The sequence below is a fragment of the Prionailurus bengalensis genome, chromosome A1 (genome assembly GCF_016509475.1).
Source record: "Prionailurus bengalensis isolate Pbe53 chromosome A1, Fcat_Pben_1.1_paternal_pri, whole genome shotgun sequence".
Taxonomy (NCBI): Eukaryota; Metazoa; Chordata; class Mammalia; order Carnivora; family Felidae; genus Prionailurus; species Prionailurus bengalensis.
The window spans coordinates 80,007,271-80,030,181 of record NC_057343.1 but is presented as its reverse complement, the minus strand read 5'-3'; the positions used below and the strand labels follow the sequence as shown (position 1 = coordinate 80,030,181).

General features: G+C 52.7%; 1 protein-coding gene across 1 annotated transcript in view; it reads left to right on the top strand.

Moving 5' to 3' along the window:
* The first annotated feature begins 4,782 nt into the window (after window positions 1-4,782).
* The window catches only part of IRS2 (insulin receptor substrate 2), a 32,785-nt gene continuing 14,656 nt past the window's right edge, over window positions 4,783-22,911 (top strand). The window contains exon 1 of the mRNA XM_043582932.1: window positions 4,783-9,342. Coding sequence (XP_043438867.1) covers window positions 5,349-9,342 — 3,994 coding nt within the window. The 5' untranslated portion in view covers window positions 4,783-5,348. The remainder of the gene's footprint in view (window positions 9,343-22,911) is intronic.

Here is a 22,911-nt window from a genome sequence, read left to right as displayed (position 1 = left end):
CTGAGTCGCTCATTGTCAGATTTATCCCAAACTGCTTCTACCCACCTATTTAGAGATTTGTGCACAGCAAGTGTAAGGTAGGTTAGGTTGTAACCAACTTTCGGCCACCTCCCTGGCTGCAGCGTCTTGCAAAAAAGGCTGTTCTGCCTTAGGAAGAAGCACGGCCGGGTGGTGGCACTCTTCACAAGAACGGGTCACATTTCGCTGTTATCTTTAGGTTGGATTTCAAAACAACTCTAGAAAACAGACTCAAAGGCAAGCCTGGGACAGCACGTGAGCTGCAGCAAAGGGGAAGGTTTGTGACTACAATCCAGTTCCACAAAACGCCGGAGCAGCTGGCAAAAAGCAGGGTGGCTTGTGTCCTGCTCACCACCCCCCCACCCCCGCAGCAGTTTACAAACAGGGCGAAAGCTCGCTCCTAGAGCAAACAGTGGGATCAATGAACACGGGCGGATCTTTCCTCCCTAACATTTGCTCTGTTCAAGGACACATGGCTCTCCTCACCGCTCATGCCCCCTCCCTTCTAGAAAATATAGCTGTGTCATTTTAGAGACTCTTTTTTTTAATGTCATCTGCTTGTGATCAACACATTGAGAGGCAGACAATTTTGCTTTGCTCTGACAGAAAACCACAGTAACACCAACCAAACAACGTTTTAACCCAGCAGCTAGAACGCGGACAGCCAATACCTACCCAGGGCACCAATCTGGTCGTGCAAAACGTGAGTTTTGTTATAGGGCCAAGCATCCCAAGAGGGTTATTCTAAGAAGAAACCCTTTTGGTTTGTTTTTGTTTGTTTTACGCTTCAGTAATGTTAGGCAGTCATTCATGTAAAATTTTAATTTCTATCATGGAAAGTCTGTGGGGGGAAGGTCTGTTTCGTTTTGAATTTAGAAATATAGTCTCAAAATTCAAACACCACAAAATCCAGAGGTGAATTAATAAAAATGTTAAGTTACTAACCATAGTCACTTTATAATTGCTGGTTTATACATTTCTTCAACATATTTAAAATGAAAATGTTGCGAGTATTGGGTTAGCTGTGCTACTACATGAGCATTTTCTCCAAGGAGTTTTGATTCAGTGCATACATTTTCCAGAAGAATTCTCATGTTTAAAGTTATAGTAGTTTGCTTCACCTTACGTGTACATGAAATAGTCATTTATTTGAGAAAATCCCTTCTCCCCAGTGAATATTTCAGAAAGACACAAATTAAGATACACAAGTACTTACAATGAGCAAAATAAATACTAAAGTGGAAACCTTCACAATGTCCAAGGAACCAATACAATCCATTAAATCTTGGTGCTTTAGATATTTGAAAAGTCATGCACAGGTAGTAAGGTATCCAAACAGCAGTTACATTCTCTCTTGTAAATCATTCTGTTGCACAGAATTAGCATGTTACAAAATTCTTGTGAAATTTCAGTTGAAACATATTAGCAAATATATTTGTGAAAAAAAAAAAAACCAGCTTTGAAAGTGCAGGAAGTCCCCTTATGAATTCTAGATGGGGAAAAGTCTGTCTCTTCCTGGTTCATTCATCAGAGAAAGAGAAATTTATTAAATGAGCTACTGAACCACATTATTTAATACGGCAAAATGTGATGAAATGCTCTACTTTTTAAAAAGACTGAACATGTCCTCCGACATAAGCCTCTGAACTTAAAATCTGTACCTTCTAAAGCACATTTTATTTTACTTTATTTTTTTCCTCATAAAGCACATTTTAAATTAAATTTAAATTTAAAAGGACATTTTAAATTGAAGCTATTCTAACTGGTCGTATAGTATGCCACTTAACTATCTGCTCAGTTAGTTTTTAGATACAGTTCATCTAGATAGAAAATACTGTCAAACAGTTACACAGGGTTAAGAATTAAAAAGAAAAAAAAACTCACAAGCACTAAAACGTTATCTACTTTTCTCCTCCTTACGTGTGCCTTTGTTACAGGAAACAGAAAAGAGAATTAACAATGCTTACTATTATTTGCATTGTGGATTTGTGGTGCGTTTTCAACATCTACATTTTAATGAAATTGACTGCTTTATAATAGGTAATTAAATTATTCCAGTAAGGACTTTTTGTTTTAATAAAAGAGTCCTCGTGTACGATTTTATGTAAAGAAAGCAAAACAAGCAAACAGTAAAACACTCCTTGCTAAAAGATACGGCCAGTTAGTTATCTGTAAAACCAAAGAGAACTTCCAAGGGAAGGTCTTGGACCCTGAGAAAAACTTTCATCCAGGCTGCTTGTTGGCAACAGACCATGCGTGGAGAGCAGCTTGGCAGATGTTATTAGCTGACTTTTGCTGAAAAAGTATGGGGGAACAGTTGGAAAATCACAAGGTGTCGAACAAGCTTTAAATAAATAAAGCGCTTATTTGGCAATGGGAAGGGAGGAAGGCAGGGATACCTCTAATGACAGAGTTCCTTACTGTCGGTTTCATGGGCTGACTTCTTAATGAGAATGGAAATTGTACCTCCCACACTTGTATTTCGAGGTTCTAGGACTTCAGAATGACAATTAGTTTGCAATTTTGTACGAAAAGCCACAACCAAAAAGGAAAGAACGGAACAATTGCAAGAAGTACTTTCTTCGAGGAGCTCAGTGGAGCTCAGTATCCCGTTAGGCTGAGTTAGAGGTTGTGCCACGTCCCCGTCTGCTAGTTAGGGTTCCTGGACACACAGGCAGACCCATTCAGACCCTTCCTGTGGGGAGGCGGAAATCATCACAAAGCCAATAAAACTGGGCCACATTTCCCTTCCACTCCCAGATAAGAATTCCTTCATCCCTCCTTTCCCAGTAGACCTATTGCTAGGCAACATTTGCTAACGGAGGAAGGACAAGATCTGAAAGGAACAGGAAGCCGGACTACCATGTTCACGAAGGTGCGCCCAACAGGTGCACACACAGGACACACACATGCATGCAGGCACACACGTGAAACGACATTCCCACAGGTATTATTTTTTAAAGCATGACTGAAAATGGAAGATGGACTCTAAATATACTTTTTATATATCAAACCCTCCTATATGCCTCACCGATTATTCTTCCCAAATTTATGCGACTCATCGAGAATCATAACGGTGTACGTGCTGAAGAGTAAAAACGCTGTTTTTTGGGGGCACATAACATTAACTAGCAGGATCTTTAAGTCACATGCCTACAAGTATGTTAACATATTTATCACCGTTTCAAAACCTACATTTTCCTTAGACTTAAGACTTCATTGCATTTGAAATAAAGACTCTTATAAACTATAGAGGGCATTCAAAGGCAAACTTCCAGGACTTAATAAAAAATAACCAACGTTATTGTTTCCAATTATCTCATGAAGACACACGAATTAAAGAAAGAAAACAGATGAGGGCCTGTTTTGTTAGCCTTCTCAGTTCCTGCGAGACCCGGAGCCGGCTGCGGTCTGAACTCAGGGACACACATCCTCACCAGCTGCCCCCACTGTGACATTTGGGAGACGCGACCACGTGGGTTCTTATTTGCAATCGACTTTGAAAGTCACAAAAGCCGTCACAAAAGCCATGGAGACGGGGATATCGGAAGCACTTCTTCAAGGGCATCTTCAACGGCAGCGACTGCCGGCGAAGGGCGCGCAGGTCTGGAGCCGCCCACCGCCGTCCGCGCCAACGCGCGCGGGGGCCCGGAGGGTCGGGTGGGAGGCGGGCACCCGCCGCGGGCACCCGGGCTGCGGGCTGTTTTCTCGCTGGAGCCCGCCCTCTTTCCGGCACTATGGAAACTGCATTTTTGTACGCCCGCTCGTCCTCCTTCTCTTTCTCTGGTTCCATCCCAAACAGACGATTTCAACTTCCCGAGAACCTGACAAGTGAATGGCGCTGATGACGCCCCGGAAGAGCCCACGACCTGGGTGCGGGGGAAGGGCGCCCCCGAGCGGGTGGGACCCTGGGAGCCGCCCGAGGCGAGCGCGGCCCCGGATCGGGGGCGGCGGGGAGGGAGGGGGCGCCGCGCCCCTCCCCTCCTTCCAGGAAAGGGCACCGAGCTGCTATCGATCCGGCGCTCACCGGTGACTAATGTGATGCTCGTAAACAAGGCGCGGGCCGGGCACCCGGGAACCACCCAGGCGCAAACCCGCCGCGGCGGGGCGGGCGCGCGCCCACCCCGAGTTTGGGCGCCAGATCCGCTCGCCCAAGCGTGCGTGTGGGTGGGAGGGGGTTACGAGAGGGCGGCCAAACTCATTGCCCCTTCTTGCCCCCGCGAGTGGAGCGGCAGCAGGGCGACGCGGGGCCCGAGGGAAGGGTGCTGCCGCCCCCCTCGCCGGCGCCCGGCCCCCGGCTCGGCGGTCTCGGCCCTTGATCTCCGCCGGCCCCCCGCCCCCTGGAGTGTCCCCTCCCCCGGTCTCCTCCCCGGCGGAAGCTGCGAGCCCAATTAATTGAGTCAAAGGCGGGAGGGAAGGGCCCTCCGCGCGGCGGCCGGCCCCCGCCCCTCGTGCGCGCCCCTTTTCCCGCCCTGGGTGGCATCTCCTCCGCCGGCATCCACAACGAGCCTCTGATTAATGAGGCCGGGGCCGGCCCCCACCCCGCCCGGGCCCTGGCCTCCGCGGGAGGGGGAGGGGACGGCGGGAAACGCAGCCCGGGGAGAAAGGGGGGCGGGGCGGGGGCGCGCGGCCCGCCCCCCCGCGGCCCGCGCCCATTGGCCGCGCCGGCCGTCCGTCGGGGGGCGCGGCGCCAATGCGGGCGGCGGGGCGGGGCGGCCGCGCCGTGTGTGCCTGCGTCACGCCGAGTCACATGTTGTTTTGCTCTTAGTTCAGTCACTCGGTGCGCGATGTGTTACTCGCTGTGCGGCGGGGACCGCGACGATCCCGGGTCGCCGTTGGCAGCGGCGGCGGCGGCGGCAGCAGCAGCAGCAGCAGCAGCCCGGGTGGCGGCGCGGACCCCGAGTGCCCGGGCGCACCCCGGCACCCCGGAGCGCGGCGCGGCGGCGGGACCGGTGCGGCCGCGCGCGCCTTAAGCTCGGCCCCGCGGCTCGGGGACCCCGACTCCCGGCCCAGCCAGCGAGTCCCCAGGCGCCGCCCGAGAGCCCGGGAGGCAAGCGGCCGCGGGGAGCCGGGCCAGGGGGCGGCCACCGCCCGCGCCGGGCATCCTCTGGGGCCCGGGAGCGCGGAGGGCGCTGCGCCACCGCGCGGTGCCGGCCCCCGCGGGCCTCCCCCGACCTTCCCCACCTCCTGGGCCCGAGGGACGCGGGCTCGGGCGGGCGAGCAGGGGGTAGGGTGGGGGGGCGGGGAGGGAGCCGCCCCCGCCCGCGCCCCCTCCGCTGTCCCGCGGCTCCTCCACGGCGGGCCGGGCGGCGCGGCCTGAGACGCCGGCGATGGCGAGCCCGCCGCTGCACGGGCCCCCCGGGCCGGCGGGTGGCGACGGCCCCAACCTCAACAACAACAACAACAACAACAACCACAGCGTGCGCAAGTGCGGTTACCTGCGCAAGCAGAAGCACGGCCACAAGCGCTTCTTCGTGCTGCGCGGGCCCGGCGACGAGGCGGCGGCGGCGGGCGGGGGGCCGGCGCCGCAGCCGCCGCGGCTCGAGTACTACGAGAGCGAGAAGAAGTGGCGGAGCAAGGCGGGCGCCCCGAAGCGGGTCATCGCGCTCGACTGCTGCCTGAACATCAACAAGCGCGCCGACGCCAAGCACAAGTACCTGATCGCGCTCTACACCAAGGACGAGTACTTCGCCGTGGCGGCCGAGAACGAGCAGGAGCAGGAGGGCTGGTACCGCGCGCTCACCGACCTGGTCAGCGAGGGCCGCGCGGGCGCCGGCGACGCGCCCCCCGCCGCCGCCGCCACCGCCGCGTCCTGCAGCGCCTCCCTGCCCGGCGCCCTGGGCGGCTCGGCCGGCGCCGCCGCGGCCGATGACAGCTACGGGCTGGTGGCGCCCGCCTCGGCCGCCTACCGCGAGGTGTGGCAGGTGAACCTGAAGCCCAAGGGCCTGGGCCAGAGCAGGAACCTGACGGGCGTGTACCGCCTGTGCCTGTCGGCGCGCACCATCGGCTTTGTGAAACTTAACTGTGAGCAGCCGTCGGTGACGCTGCAGCTCATGAACATTCGCCGCTGCGGCCACTCGGACAGCTTCTTCTTCATCGAGGTGGGCCGGTCGGCCGTCACGGGCCCAGGTGAGCTGTGGATGCAGGCCGACGACTCGGTGGTGGCGCAGAACATCCACGAGACCATCTTGGAGGCCATGAAGGCGCTCAAGGAGCTCTTCGAGTTCCGGCCGCGCAGCAAGAGCCAGTCGTCGGGCTCGTCCTCCACACACCCCATCAGCGTCCCCGGCGCGCGCCGCCACCACCACCTGGTCAACCTGCCCCCCAGCCAGACGGGCCTGGTGCGCCGCTCGCGCACCGACAGCCTGGCCGCCACCCCGCCGGCAGCCAAGTGCAGCTCGTGCCGGGTGCGCACGGCCAGCGAGGGCGACGGCGGCGCGGCGGCGGCGGGGGCCGGGGCGGCGGGCGGCAGGCCCGTGTCGGTGGCCGGGAGTCCCCTGAGCCCCGGGCCGGTGCGAACGCCCCTGAGCCGCTCACACACCCTGAGCGGCGGCGGCGGCGGCGGCGGCGGCCGCGCGGGCAAGGTGGCGCTGGCGCCGGCAGGGGGCGCCCTGCAACACAGCCGCTCCATGTCCATGCCCGTGGCGCACTCTCCCCCAGCAGCCACCAGCCCTAGCAGCCTGTCGTCCAGCAGCGGGCACGGCTCCGGCTCCTACCCACCGCCTCCGGGCCCGCACCCGCACCTGCAGCACCCCCTGCACCAGCCCGCGAGCCAGCGGCCCTCCAGCGGCAGCGCCTCGGCCTCAGGGTCCCCCAGCGACCCCGGCTTCATGTCTCTGGACGAGTACGGCTCCAGCCCTGGGGACCTGAGAGCCTTCTGCAGCCACCGGAGCAACACGCCCGAGTCCATTGCCGAGACGCCCCCGGCCCGGGACGGCAGCGGGGGCGAGCTGTACGGGTACATGACCATGGACAGGCCCCTGAGCCACTGTGGCCGCCCCTACCGCAGAGTCTCCGGGGACGGGGCCCAGGACGTGGACAGAGGCCTGAGGAAGCGGACGTACTCCCTGACCACACCTGCCCGGCAGCGGCCCGTGCCCCAGCCCTCCTCTGCGTCCCTGGACGAATACACCCTGATGCGGGTCTCCTTCTCTGGCAGCTCCGGCCGCCTCTGCCCGTCCTGCCCCGCCTCATCTCCCAAAGCGGCCTACCACCCCTACCCCGAGGACTACGGGGACGTCGAGATCGGCTCCCACAGGAGCTCCAGCAGTAACCTGGGTACGGACGACGGCTACATGCCCATGACCCCCGGCGCGGCCCTCACGGGGGGTGGCAGTGGCAGCTGTAGGAGTGACGACTACATGCCTATGAGCCCCACCAGCGTGTCTGCCCCAAAGCAGATCCTGCAGCCTCGGGCTGCCGCTGCGGCCTTGCCCCCCGCGGGAGCGCCGGTGTCCACACCCGCAGCCAGCAGGGCCTTCCCGGCCAGCGGGGGCAGCTACAAGGCGAGCTCCCCGGCGGAGAGCTCCCCCGAGGACAGCGGGTACATGCGTATGTGGTGTGGCTCCAAGCTGTCCATGGAGAACGCAGACAGCAAGCTGCTGCCCAACGGGGACTACCTCAACATGTCCCCCAGCGACGCGGGCGCCTCGGGGACCCCTCCCGACTTCTTCTCGGCCGCCTTGCATGGCAGCGGGGAGACGCTCAGGGGAGTGCCCGGCTATTGCCACAGCTCCCTGCCCCGCTCCTACAAGGCTCCCTACACCTGCAACGGGGACAACAACGACCAGTATGTACTCATGAGCTCTCCGGTGGGGCGCATCCTGGAAGAGGAGAGGCTGGAGCCGCTGGCCAGCCCGGGGACGGCGCCGTCCAGCGGCTGCGGCGGTGGCGGCCACGCCCAGCCTCCTCACCCAGCAGTGCCTTCGCCTGGCAGGCCAGGTGGCAGCGTTGGCGGCCGCCCAGAGGGCTTCCTGAACCAGCGCTGCCGGGCCGTGCGGCCCACGCGCCTGTCCCTGGAGGGGCTTCAGACCCTGCCCAGCATGCACGAATACCCGCTGCCGCCCGAGCCCAAGAGCCCCGGCGAGTACATCAACATTGACTTCGGCGACGCGGGAGCTCGCCTGTCGCCTCCCGCGCCCCCGCTGCTGGCCTCGGCCGCCTCGTCGTCCTCGCTGCTGTCCGCCAGCAGCCCGGCCTCCTCCCTGGGCTCGGGCACCCCGGGCACGAGCGGCGACAGCCGACAGCGCTCCCCGCTGTCCGACTACATGAACCTCGACTTCAGCTCGCCCAAGTCACCCAAGCCGGGCCCCCAGGGCGGGGACCCTGTGGGCTCGCTGGACGCCCTCCTGTCCCCCGAGGCCTCCTCCCCCTATCCGCCGCTGCCCCCGCGCCCTGCGGCGTCTGCCTCCGCCCTGCAGCCGCAGCCGCTGCCGCCGCCCCCTCCAGGCGAGCTGTACCGCCTGCCCCCCGCCCCCGCCGCCCAGGGCCCCAGCGCTGCCTCCTCGTCGTCCTCGGAGACTGGGGACAATGGTGACTACACCGAGATGGCCTTCGGCGTGGCTGCCACCCCGCCGCAACCCATCGCCGCCCCCCCGAAGCCGGAAGGTGCCCGCGTGACCAGCCCCACGTCCGGCCTCAAGAGGCTGAGTCTCAGGGATCAAGTGTCGGGAGTGGAGGCCTTCCTGCAGGCCAGCCAGCCCCCGGACCCGCACCGGGGGGCCAAGGTCATCCGCGCAGACCCGCAGGGGGGCCGCCGCCGCCACAGCTCCGAGACCTTCTCCTCGACCACCACTGTGACCCCCGTGTCCCCGTCCTTCGCCCACAACCCGAAGCGCCACAACTCGGCCTCCGTGGAAAACGTCTCTCTCAGGAAAAGCAGCGAAGGGGCGGGCGGCGGTGGCCTGGCTGGGGGCGACGAGCGCCCCACGTCCCCCCGCCAGCTGCAGCCACCGCCCCCCCAGCAGGCACGGCCGTGGCTACCGAGTCAGCCGGGGGGCTTGGTCGGGTGCCCCGGGGGCAGCGGCTCTCCGATGCGCAGGGAGACCTCTGCCGGCTTCCAGAACGGCCTCAACTACATCGCCATCGACGTGAGGGACGAACCTGGGCTGTCGCCCGGCCCGCAGCAGCTTCCGCATCCGCAGCCGGGAGACAAGAGCGCCTGGGGCCGGACCCGTAGCCTGGGGGGTCTCCTCAGCGCGGTGGGGGGCGGCAGCACCGGTGGGGTGTGCGGGGGGCCCGGCCCCGGCGCCCTGCCCTCCGCCAACACCTATGCCAGCATTGACTTCCTGTCGCATCACCTGAAGGAGGCCACCATTGTGAAAGGTGAGGCCCTTGGAATCTTGCTGATGGTCAGCGGGAGGCAGGGTGGGATGGCCCAGGAGAGGGCCGCTCTGGCTTCACCACCATCCGCTCCTTTGGTACCTGGACACAAGCGCCAAAATACTGGACGAGCCGCCTTGTTTTGCTTTCCTCTTGGCTCCCCCCGGCTTCCTTCTTCGCCAAACAGCCGCAGCGGCCCAGTGGTCTTTGAGTTGAATGTGCAGCTTCGCACCCAGGAGGCTGGGATTCGTTGTTTGGGCCCCGCCCCCTTGTTCTTTTCCCACCGCCTCTCTCCTCCTCCTTCACAGGGCAGGGCCAGTCCCGCCCCCCCCCCCCCCCCCGCCCAGAGTGCCCGCTGGCGGTTCTTGACCTGGAGTCCTGACTGCTCCCTCACCTTTCTCTTTGTTTTCCTGAAACCAGGTCCCCCCTGATTTCTGCTGAGCCTCAGAGTTTGCAAAAACAAGTCTGAAAGTCATTTGGAAAATGAGCATCCATTTTGGTGGCTGCAACAGGGAACAGTTAGTTAACTGTTTCAGTTTTACAAGTAAACTGCAGGGCTTTTCCTTAAGGGAGACTCTCTCTCCTGAGGGTCTGCAACGGTGACAGTGTTTAAATACCACACCAAGGCAGTGGTTCTCAAACTTGAGCCTGCCCGGGGGTCACCTGGTCTGTGTTTGCTAGAAACCTGGAGGGCTGGGCCATGTCAAGCCCCAGAGATTCTGATGCAGCAGGTCTAGGGTGTGGCTTAGAATGTGCATTTTTAAGAAATTGCCAGGCTATGCGGATGCTGTTGGGGGGATGCTGTGTGTGTGTGTGGGGGGGGCGTCCTCTGAGAACTCTGTTCCGTGTTCGACTCACCTGAGGAGGTTCAAGGAATGGGCCTCACCCAGGGCGCACTCAAGCAAAGCACCCAGTGGGCAGAGCCCAGGCACCAGTTCTCAGAGTTTGCCCAGGGGATGTTACCCTGCAGTCGGGCTTCAGAATCAGTGCTTTAGAGAAAACGGGCGGGAGACAACAGCACTGGTGTTTTCAAGTCCGAGAGCCTGGTGTCCCGTGGTGTTCACAGTCCATTAAATATCCATGAGGAGAGAGCGGTGTGTTTGCTCTGCTGCTGGTGGTGTAGACTGGGCTGGGGGCAGAGGGGGTGAATGTTCAATTCACAAGTTTCTAGTTATGGATCTTTCTGCAGGGCGGGGAGGTTGCTGCTAGGAAGGTGGAAGCTGTGTGGGAACCCGGGAACCAAAAGCCGTGAGAGTGGTGTTAGGTAGATGCTGGCCTGAGGTCAGCAGTCTGCAGCGGATCCAGGGTGATGGTCGAGGTGGCTTGGGAATCCGTACACCTTTTGTCGGTAAAGTACACAGACCGGCCGAATGCTAAGTCCGCCATAAGGCTTGTAACATGCCTGGGACCTGTAGTCCATGGGATTTAACAGCACGGCTACGGAGTAAATAGCCTGTTCTAATATAAAAGGAAGAGCTCTTTACTTTTTTGTTAAAACCATAGAATGAAAGGTGGAAAGAGTCCTAGAGAATTGTCAGGAATATGGTGCTTGAGCGTGGAATTAAATCAGTTGGAACTTGTCAGACTGTGCCCCGTCAACGACGACTCTCAACTAAAGGTCACTTTGTTCGCAGTTCAGTTAGGCAGTCCAGGTACTTCTGAAAAATTGCTACTGTGCCCTGAAGTTGGAGGACGAGTAAAGTCTAGGACCCAGACCATAGAAACACACCAGCGTGACCGGAATTGAGTGGAAAAAAGAGACAAACACACAAAAGTTATTGTCGTGTGCCCAAATGGGTCTATGCCTTAGTGAACACGAAAGCACATTTTGCTGAAATCTGATTCTCATCAGAAAAGCAGCCTGAGAACCTAACACCTTTTACTGCTTTGGGTGAAGTAGGCGTCCAAAACCCGGCCTGGAGTCGGAGGGCCCCGGAGCGGGCTTCTGCAGAAGCAGGAGTGAGCAGGGGGTTTGTGTCTGCAAGCTGAAAAGGATTCAAGGCCTTTCTGATAAAGGAGATACATTCAGAAACGTGATTCATGTATGATATAATGCCCTTTCCAGACTCGGGATCATTTTAAACTGTGGGAGATAAGTCAAGCCAGAGACCTGATTTTAGCTTCTTCTGTGTTCCCACCAGTATAAAATTCCTTTCAACCTATAGGATTCAGGACTGAAGCCAGAACCGCAGTTCAGATACCCCGGAGTGGCTGAGCAAAGATGAGATCCTATTTGGTTGCTGGTTTTCCAGAGTCTCTGTGAGCACTGTGGTCAACACCCTTTTAAGAAGGAAAAGGACTATTTTTAAGCAAAATCGAGAGCTGCAGTTGACCCATTGTGCCCAAACCGGTCTGTGAGGAGCACCCCATGATAAATGGATTTCTAGTAAGCTCCTTTGACACAGAGAACAGGAGGCTAGGAAAGACAAAGATGTGGGCTTAATTCACGTGGAACCTGAACTGTGGTCTGCAGAGCCAGGAGGGAAACGTTTAGAAACTCCAGATGAACGTCCACTGTTATTTAACTCACGTGTGGCTGTAGAAATTTTGTGCGTGGTGCTCATAAATACGAAGTTCACGGGGGATAAGCGTCCTTTGGGAGAATGATTTATAGCAGGAGGACTTGGAAAGCATTTCTTTGAAGATGAAGTGGGAAAAGAGCTCCCGGGTCATCGCATGAGCTGGCCGGGCTCTGGGAAGTGGTGTGTGTGTCCCTGCCGAGTTCCTGGAGCTCCACACGGAGACACGTCGTTAATTATGCCAGAGCAGAATAGTCTGGGGTCATTTGCATAGGGGTTGGCATTTGCATGAGTGGTAACAAAGAGGTAAGGTTCCTGCAGCCAGCCTTTGGTAGTTGTTTACCATAGAATTGAGGATGGGGGGATTATAGTGCTAGAACCAAAGACACTGTTAATGCACCCTCGGGGTATGTGTGTGTGTGTGTGTGTGTGTGTGCATGTGTGCATGTTCTGCATTAACACATAATGATAGCATGTATAATACAATCGTTGTGTATTGATCCAGAGCAAGTAAAAACTGAACTCTAAATTCTGCGTCTCACTAGGGAGCAAGGGAGGGTACTTACCGTGTGTTTTGTGTGTGTATGTGCAGGAAAGTCTAACCAATCTGTCAGAGTGTTGTTGTTTGGGACCTGGAAATGTAATACTGAATCTATGCTTTAAAACAGCATGTAAAAACTCATTTTATACATTTTTGTGCTATGATGATAGATTGGTGTGTATTATGAAAGGTGCTGTCTTAGTGTTCCTCTTTAGCGGGATTTTTATTCTAAAATTGGTTTTTATGTACGAGTAAGGCAGATTAGACAAGAATGACCACTGAAAGCATCTGCCATTTAAATTTTGTTTGATATAAGGACCATATATTCATGTCCTAGGGTCAGAGAAGTTGGGGGTAAGAGGAAGGTTTCCAAAGGTACAGTACAGTCCCAATTTATGTTTAAAAAGATTGCCTGTTGAAGTCTTAAAACAAAGAACTTGAATATTTTTAGCACTCCAGTGAGATTGCTTGACCACATGCCCTTTATTTTTCTGTCGGGCGTGCTTTCCCTGCTTCGGTCGGCCAGCTCTTGTCGAAATAAGATAATAAGGAGCACCGCTCCTGCCCTGTTCCCAGGAACAGACAGCCAAGGTGCTTATGAAAACACACAGGCTTTCGTGAATGAAAGTCACGTGACTTGTTCTATTTCCTTTATTGAAAGAGAAACCTTTACGAAAATAGTACTTCGTAGAAGGAAGCATAGTATGTGGAACATTAAACCAGGAATCAGGAAACCAGGTTTCTGGTTGCTGATCTTAATGAGTCATTGTGTGACAGAGGGAAACCATTTAATCCCTGGTTCTCACTTTCTCTGTCTGTAAAATGGGGCAATTATAGCCCTCTCCCTCCTGTGTCCTTGGCTCCTGGGAGGTCCAGGAGATCATAAAAATCAGGAACAGTTAAAATGCTCTTCCAAAGGATCGTGCTGGTAAATCCAATGATGTTGTTGGTGCTACCTTGAAACCATGAGTATTTATAGGAAACTCACTTTTGTCAATGAGTGTTCTTAAAAAAACAACAACAAACAACAACTCCTAGTCCTCTGAAAATGGAGCAAATACCTTTTTAAGAATTGCATGCCTTTTCTGCTTGACTGCCGCTTCCACTCCAGTCTCCAAGAACCACGTTTTCGCCCTCTTTATTTAACTTGAGATTTTGTTCGCAGATAATTATCAATTGCAATGGAGTGGCGTTTTAAATTACATCGCAGAATAACAACTGAGGAAAATAGCATCCTCCTGCTGAAACTCCATGAAGACCGTACTTTTGATTACCTTCTTTCTATGACTTGTTTACATACCAAGACATACTGTCACCATGAAAATTGAGAACTAGAATGAACCTAGTGTTTTAATTGATAGTGTGGGCTCTTCGCGCGGGATGTATCAAAAGAAACACAGAACCCGTCAACTTGCAGCTGCTGAATCCAGTGCTGGGCCTGGGGCTTCGGTTTTCCGGTTGATTCGGTTAGGGTGGCCACTGCTGTGTGCTTTGGATTCGTTTGGTCGTCAGACACGGTGGGAACACCTCCACTGTTTGATTCGTTTACTCTTCTGCGGCCTGTGCCTCCTGAAGAGGAATTTTAATAGAGAACTAACGTGCTGTTTTCTTTAGAGTTCTCTGTATCAAGTGAATCTGTGTCTCTTTTTCTGAAGAGGAGAACTTCAGCAGTTTTAGTCACAGCATGGGCAAAGTGGGCTTTCTGTTAGAATTCCCACTAATGCGTTTTCTGTAGAGGGTAGTTCCAGGAGCTAGTTAACTAGGGTATCAGAGTTGGCAAGTGGAGAGGGTTTTGTTGTTGTTGTTGTTTTGGTTTTGGGGGTAGTGCAGAATCCAGTCGTCCTGTCTCACCTCAGAAACTTAAGGGAAAATGTAACTTTACTCTTTTATCTTTACTCTTTTAACTTTACTCTTTTACTCTTGGCCCTGCCAAGTAGAGTGGGGGAAAAACTCAGAGGGAAATAACACGGGCCAGGTCTTGAGCAAGTCCACGAATAATAGGGGAATTCTCTGTAGATTTTCTCTCCTGCAGACATGAATAGAATGCATATTTCTGGACAAACTGAGCAAGGCGTTGTCACGTTGGCATTTTAATGAGCAAATGAAAACAAAGTGTTCTGAACCTCTAAAGTGATCAGTTACAAGCAAGCATGTTTATTGATCAGGTGGTCGGTTTCGTGAAAACAGCACCAGCGGAATCTAAAGGGGGAGGCGCCGTGTTTGTTTTATTCACCCGAATGCGTCCTTCCAGATTGCAGTGTTCTTGGTTTTGTTTTGTTTTGTTTTGTTAGTAGTTGTTCAAGGTAGATCGGTGGAGACCGGGTTCAGTGGTTGGTTCTTTTCTGACAACCGTTGAAGGGAAATGCTTCGGTCGGTAATTGCTATGACGATTCGAGTTCTTTCTAGAGAGCCCCAGAGACGTGTGTGTTGACTGCACTGAAACAAGAGGCTCAGAGGGAAGTTTGAGGAGAGGCAGCTGAACTGCATGTTGTACGCTGGCATCTCGCTCCGTGAGTGTGGATGACACAGGACCCTTCTGTGCGCGGTGCTTTCGCTGCTTGATTGAATTCATCGCATGCGGACGCTGAGATGGAGTTGGGCTAAAATTTCAAGGCTGCGTGTTTACCAGAGATAAAATACAGTCCGGTCAGCGGTTCCGATTTCTTGGACTAGAAAATTATAAAATTGGCACGAGGTTGCTTTTACGTGCGCGGGGACATTGTGAAACTTGACGGCGTAAATGTGCCTTCAGATGTGGCCCTGTTTTCTTGTGCCGCACGTGATATTCGTGCCCCACAGACAAGATTTAAAAAACACTCCTTCCTTATTGTGTTTTTACTGAAATTTGCAATATCTGGTCAGATACTGGGGTACATCATATACTTTCAAGATAAATGACCACATGTGTAGCACTTTGTAAATACTCGCGGGTTTCTTAGTATTGATTGTAAGGAGTATCAAATTTTCCAGAAGTAAATATTGGGGGGGGGGGGTCCATTTCTCATGTAGTCATGTTCCAAGAGGCTTGGCGTGAATTTTTTTTTTAATTGAGATTCAACTACTGAATAGTGATGTGTACTCTAATCGTGTTAAAACTTTATAACCTGAAGTATAATTATAATCTTACTGCTGCTTTGATCCATCCATATGGTAGTGGTATAAACGCTTGAGTGGATTGTTAGAGTCTAGTATTAAATTTCAGTGTTTTCAATGGCTAAAAATGGGGATTATGGCAGATTCCGTTACATTATGTGATTTTAATTGTTACCTTAGGTTCCATGTTTAGCTGAGGATGATTTATGCTTTTACATGGTATTAATGCATAATCTTTAATACTTATGAACGTGATACCGAGCTCCCTCTATGCAGATTTAAAAGGAGTTACTTAAATCAGATCATCTTTTGGCTCCAAATTGCGTGTAACGATACCAAAACTGATGGACAATGAATGAATTTGAAAGAAGGTAGCTGGGGTTGGAGATGCTGAATTGAAAATGTATCCGTTGTCGTGATCAATACCGAAAGATTAATGCGTGCCCCATCCCCTTTTAGGTCAAAAGAATTGTGTAAAATCCAGAAAGTGTTTTTCTTCGCTTCATAGCATGGAGACATTTTCTTACCTATGTTACCACATGGTATTTCATAACCCGGTGACGTGGGCTGGGCCACTTCTTGGGAATGCGGAATGTGCAGCTTCGAGAGGCCGGGGGACTCACCCAAAGGTTCCCTGAGCCACAAGGTGAACCGCGGAAGGGTTCTGATGGACCAGCATTGTCTTGCGTTCTGCCTGGGAGCACCTGATCCCCAGCCAGTGCTGTTTACATGAGGTCAGGTTGTCTCCAAGTCCTACACCCCCGGCTGTGCTTTGGAAGCTCCCAGCAATTGTTACATTCGGGTTTTATGTAGACCAGCCTCAGCGCAACTTTCAAGGTAACATTTTGTTTCTGATTGCACTTGGGTGATAGTTACTTAATTTCTCTCTTCTTTCCTCGGGGCATTTATCCATCTGGAGTACAATGCTGGCAGTCAGGCAGGAAGGGCATGGAAGGAAAGCCCCCTAATTGTTTTAAACCAGTTTTAACACCTGGCGGTGAGAAGCGCTTAGAATTGGATAGGACTTTGACGGCTGTCATTGTGTCTGTGGATTCTCGAGTTGTTGCCAGTCGTTGGCCGCTCTTCTGTTCTGGGGGTTTCCAGTCTCCCTTTCTCGTCGTCTGCACCCACAAGACTCCTGTTCCTCTAGCTGATTTCATTTCAGCAAAGCCAACTGTGGATTATGCTTGATAAGATCCCGCCCCGCCCTGCCCTCCAACCAAATATGTTAAAAGTCTTTCCATGCAGTGTGGACACAATCAGAAGAAAATACAAGGACGCTTTGAGTGAGGGAGAAGGGCTGGGAACCATGAGTATCCTGTAACTCCCTTAAGGTTGTGAGCACAGAGGCCGAGGGAGGTCAGACGTCTTCTCCAAGGTCACCATTTAATTGGTTGGTAGAAATGTGTGTAAATATTATCAAGAAAGAACAGAGTATGCTCTGTGTCTGTGGTCCTTTGTGTGCTGATGAATAACTTTCTCCCAAGATACATCCCATTCCCTCCAGAACAACCCAGCCTCTATGGAAGTGGTATTCTGTCTTTTTTACTTTAGGACGTCTTAGTAAACTGCTTCATACACAGCCTAACGGGTCCACAGGCAGACAGAGAGACAGGCTGAGGCACCTAAATAAGGAAGTGTGGTGGAAATTAGGGAAACACCGCGGCTCATGGCCATGTGGGCAGTGTTTACTGGTGAGGTAGAAGGAGCGAAGGTTTGGCAAACATTCAAGATCATGTGCTTGCTTGTTAAAAAAAAGAAAGAAAGAAAAGAGAAGAAGAAAATTCTTGGGGTGGTTCAAATGGAGAAGCCTCTATTATCTGGGAAAATGTAAGTTGCTCTTTGTGTTTGGTCCCGCCTGGCCCCGCGGATCCCGTCACCGCTTGAGATGTCTTTGTGATGTATTTATTCTAGAAGTGAAATATCATGTACTCCTCATCATGAACGAGTCCATTAGTGGTTTTCTGAGAAACGGGCCATGAACCTACTTGATGAGTGTGGATGAAAACTAACCGGTGTAGAATTTGCCTAAGGACGGACACGTCAGCCCCTCGGGTGTTGCGAGGTGGTCGGTAATCTTCCGGGCACTGGATACTTTCACCAGTGCCCCTCTTGTTTTTCTCAGAAAAAAAAAAACCATGTAACTGGATTTTTATACGAGGAGAAAGGGTTCTTCTGCCTTCCTCACGAGGCGACTGTAACCCCGCTTTCAAAGGCATGAAGGGAAGGTGTAGACAGACAAAAATTCGTAAGCTGTGCGTGTTTTTTAAAAAAATGTCATCGGGATCCGCGGGCTTGTGCTCTAGCGGGTGACTCAGGGTTTTGTTGACGTGAGCCGTCAGTCTCTCCGGCATCCTCGGAGAGACGACTTCCTTCCTAGCAGATGGCAGCCCCGGGGCCACGCGCCTGCCACTGTGAGCGGCGGTGCATCCGTACTCCACCCGGCCTCGCGGGATCCGGGCCACCTGCTGCCCCGGGGCCGGCCAGACCGGGAGACGCTGCTTCCTTCCTTGCCGGGTTCAGGGGGGAGCAGGGTCAGAGCGCCCGGTGTCCGGCTTCTGGCCCTGCGGAGCGCTTTCGGGGTCGAATGAAGAGCTGGGAAGCAAGATCCTGATGTTCCGATGTTGCTTGTAGGGAGTCCTGGTGAAGGAAGCCAGCGGTCTTTCCCCGGGGGCCAGGTTTGGATCCCTTCCGCAGCGCAGCCTGCCCGGTGCGGGTGGAGGGAAGCCACCCAAAGCGGGGACGACTGTCAGTGGCCCAGGCCTGCCGTGGAGGCCACGCCCACGCGCCCCGGGTGAAGGGTGAAGGGTGGGCGGCGAGTGGGGGGAGATTGAGACGTGGGGGAGAGGTTTTGGAAATAGGCCAGGATGTTCTTACTCAGTCTGAAAACTCTGCAAATCATGCTTTAGAAACTCTGAGCAATAAACGGGATTAAACAAGGCAGGGATTAGCGGGCGCACGGCACTTTGATTTTGTGCGAAGAAAATGCGTGGAGGAACCGGGGCTTGGGGAAACCGACAGCGTTCTGGAGCTCCTGTGCTCCTGAGAGGACAGAAATTGCTAGAAAGGGAGAGTCCGGTGGTCAGTTTCTTACACTACAGCCTGGATGCTTTTTTTTTTAATTAAAAAAAATTTTTTAATGTTTATTTGTACTTGAGAGGGAGAGAGAGAGAGACAGAGACAGAGACAGAGACAGAGTGTGAGCAGGGGAGGGGCAGAGAGAAAGAGAGAGAGGGAGACACAGGCTCCCAGCTCTGAGCTGCCAGCACAGAGCCTGACGTGGGGCTCGAACTCACGAACCATGAGATCATGACCTGAGCCGAAGTCAGACGCTCAACTGACTGAGCCTCCCAGACACCCCTCACTAGTATTTTTTTAATGTTTAATTATTTTTGAGAGAGAGAGAGAGAGAGAGCACGCGAGCACGAGTGGGGGAAGGGCAGAGAGAGAGGGAGACACAGAATCTGAAGCAGGCTCCAGGCTCTGAGCTGTCAGCACAGAGCCCGACGCGGGGGGCTCGAACTCATGAACCCTGAGATCATAACCTGAGCCGAAGTCGGACGCTTAACCAACAGAGCCTCCCAGGCGCCCGTGGATGCATTTTTTTAAAAGATAAATTACTCAGGTGATTTGTGGCAATGCGTGCTTCTGTTTTGTTTTTATACGACAGTAGGGTTTTCATAAGTTGTTTTCTGGCATAAAAGTGACCTAAAATAGCACTTTGCGATGCAAATGAAACAGAAAACAAATCCGTTAGCTACTCATACTCTCTGCCAGTTAGATTTATGAAGTAAGTTTGATCAACACTTTTCCGAAGCCCGTTTCATTAGTTTGCTCAATCAACTTCTAATGCACATACAGTTCAGTTGCAAACCTTTAGGTATGATTTTGCTATTACTTGCAAAACTGAGAATTCAATATTTCTTCCCCCTGTAGGATTATAGGGGAATGTTAGTTTACACTCAGCATCAGAAAACTAACTTCAGCTGGGTCAGTAAAAAAGTTAAAACTTGAATAACGCGTGTTGTGGAAATACTAGATAGGAAAGCCTGACAAAGTTACAAACATTAATGAATCTGAAAACATTCTTCAGAGTTTTACCTACTTAGACATTTCTTTCCAAATGAGCATTGTCGTTGAAAGTTTATGCAGGTTCCAAATGCAATGACGTTTTGGTATGGAGGGTCGTAGCAGAATTTTAAAGATACAGTAGAACTGACTCACCTTAATTCCATTTTACTTCTTATCATTATTTGTAGCTTCGCTTATCAGTACGGCCGGTTTATTAGCAGTCTTTGTTCCAAATGAAATAACCACAGCAGTAAAATACCCGAGTTTCTCCAGCTTGAAGGATTTAATTAAGTTCCTAGAATAACTCTGGGTGATACGCACCCAATCCCCACGACTCTGGAGTCTGTCTTGTGTTGCTGGAATGTTCAGAATTTTTCGGGTCTTAAGCCATTTCCTAAGGTTGAAGACGGTTCAGCCAGTCTGACAGAGGTTCCGTGTGTACCAACCCCCCAGCAGCCACAGGGGCCATCTGAACCCCTCACAAAGGCTGTCTCTGGGTGGGGCCGGGGGGTGTTGTGCCCACCCTTCACAGTGGGGTGGCCTTGCTGGAAGATTCTGAAGGAGCCGTTCCAGCGTTGAGTCCCGTCCCTCCCACACTCTTGGGGTACGTCCCATCAGGCACCATTTCTGGATCAGTTTACTTCTCAGAAACTATAGGTTTGGTTTTGCTGGATGCAAAACCCACCCAGCTCCTGGATGCGGCTCTCTAGCCTGCCCTGTAACCGTCCTGGGATTTCTCTTTGTGCCCAGTCTTTGCGTTCAGGGGTAGTCTTCCAGAAACTTCCCAACACGAGGTTATGACCTCCCTTTCCTGTGCCATCTGATTCTTCTTGGCTCACCATCCACTCCTGCTTAACAAAGATGTTGTCTCTTATTTAAAAATGTTTATTTATTTTGAGAAGGAGAGAGTGAGAGTGGGGGAGGGGCAAAGAGAGAGAGGGAGAGTGAGAATCCCAAGCAGGCTCCATGCTGCCAGCGCAGAGCCCGATGCGGGGCTCAAACTCCTGACCGTGAGATCATGCCCTGAGCTGAAATCAAGTTGGACACTTAAGCGACTGAGCCTCCCAGGTGCCCCAAGATGCTCTCTCTTTGATTGTCTGAAGCGAGTTCTTGCCATGAACTCATTCTTTCTTCAACAACCCCGGAGCTTTCTTTTTTTTTTTTTTTTTTAATTTTTTTTTTTCAACGTTTATTTATTTTTGGGACAGAGAGAGACAGAGCATGAACGAGGGAGGGACAGAGAGAGAGGGAGACACAGAATCGGAAACAGTCTCCAGGCTCTGAGCCATCAGCCCAGAGCCCGACGCGGGGCTCGAACTCACGGACCTCGAGATCGTGACCTGAGCTGAAGTCGGACGCTTAACCGACTGCGCCACCCAGGCGCCCCCTCCCCGGAGCTTTCTTAGCTGCCTGTAGGAAGCTCACATTTGAGATGTTGACTGCTGCTGCTTGTCTGCCGGTGGCCCCTCCGTAAAAAGTGAACATGTAGATTTTAGTCCCAGTCCTAACAATTTCCAACTAGCGCTGTATTTTCTTACGATACACCTTTAATGGTGTGCAGGAGGATCTGAAGCCCTTTTGAAAGCATAGATCCCGTCCTTTTATAAATACCCATGACCTAGCCAGGGATGCCCCCTCCCCTGGTTACCAGCGGCTTCCTGGGAAGTTTTCTGTCCTTCTTACATCTTCCTGCCTTTTAACTGTTCTTTCCGGAAAAAACAAACACACACCAATAGGAACTTCGCTTAATGGCTGCTTGGGAGAGTGGAAAGATGGGCTGTGGGCAGGAGAGACCGAGGCAGAAAGGTTAGGTCTCCCTTCAACTTTCAGATTTAATCAGACTGCTAAATATGTTTTCATCACAAAGATGCCAGTTGTCAGTTGTTAAATACTTATCAAATGTTTCGCTCCTTTGAAAAATATTAGAGTGTAGGCCAGAAAGAGAGAGGTTTGGTTTCCAAGCTAAAAAGAAACACAAAAGGTACTCAGTTCAAATACAAATGTAACTTCAGGTTTATATTTGAAACCTAGGAAATACATTTAATTTTTAAATGTGTTCAGATCAGCAAGTTTTGTAGGTGGTGATAAATGCTCCAGAAAATATAGCTGGGAAGGGAGAGAGGGAAAAGGTGCTGACTTGAACGTGATGAGGAAGCAGGTCTTGTAGATATTTAGGGGGAGAATCCATTTGGCAAAGGGAATGAATAGCCGTGCAAAGGCCCTGGGGCAGAAGTTTTGCTAGTATGGTCCAGAATAAGAAGTGGATCAGTGTGACTGATGACAAGGGACATAGGGAGAGTAGTAGGTGAAGAGAGGGACATGACCAGGGACAGTGACCTGTAGAGTCCAGTCAGCCATTGTAAAGACTTCATGTCATATTTAACAGGCATGAAGTGGAACAGTCTTTGAAACGATATATAGAGCATTTAAAAGCTTTTTGACTGGAGTCATCTAATTCTGCCATTGTGTCTTTTTCTGCCTGCCACTCCTGAGTTTCCTTCTCAAAAGTAGCATGTAGACTGAGCAGCCCTGCAGGTGGGTTGAGGCACTGAGATGTGATGGGGGGAGGGGCACCGGCAGATGATGAACAAGATAAAAGCACCCGCCTATTGGCGGAATTGCATACTTGATTACACAGACATTTGTAAGGCACTTTGTAATCTCTAAAACGTTTCTAAATGTTATCGAGTCCTCAGAATCTCCTTTTGGGGGCGGGGGGGGGGGGTGGTTAAAGGAAACCCCTTATGTTTTAAAGGAAAAAACACCTGAGGGGGCTCCTGGGTGGCTCAGTCATTTAAGCGTCCAAGTCTTTTTTTTTTTTTAACGTTTATTCATTTTTGAGAGACAGAACATGAGCGGGGGGAGGGGCAGAGAGAGGGAGACACAGAATCCGAAGCAGGCTGTAGGCTCTAAGCTGTCAGCACAGAGCCCGACGCGGGGCTCAAACTCATGAACCGTGAGATCATGACCTGAGCCGAAGTCAGACGCTTAACCGACTGAGCCACCCAGGCACCCCTAAGCGTCCAAGTCTTGGTTTTGGCTCGGGTCATGCTCTCACAGTTTCTTGGATTTGAGCCCTGCTGACGGCATGGAGACTGCTCGGGATTCTCTCTCTCTCTCTCTGTCTGCCCCTCTCCTGCTCATGCTGCCTCTCTCTCTCTCTCTCTCTCTCCCTCTCCCTCTCCCTCTCTCTCTCTCTGTCAAAAATAAATAAACAAACTTAAGAAGCAAACCAGCCTGAGGCTGGAGAGACTGTCTGGGCCTGGGGGGAGCTGTTGGCCTGGTAGGTTTGCTCCTGCCTGGTTCTGTGTCTTCCTGGTGAGGCCGCACCTTCTTTGGGGGGATAAA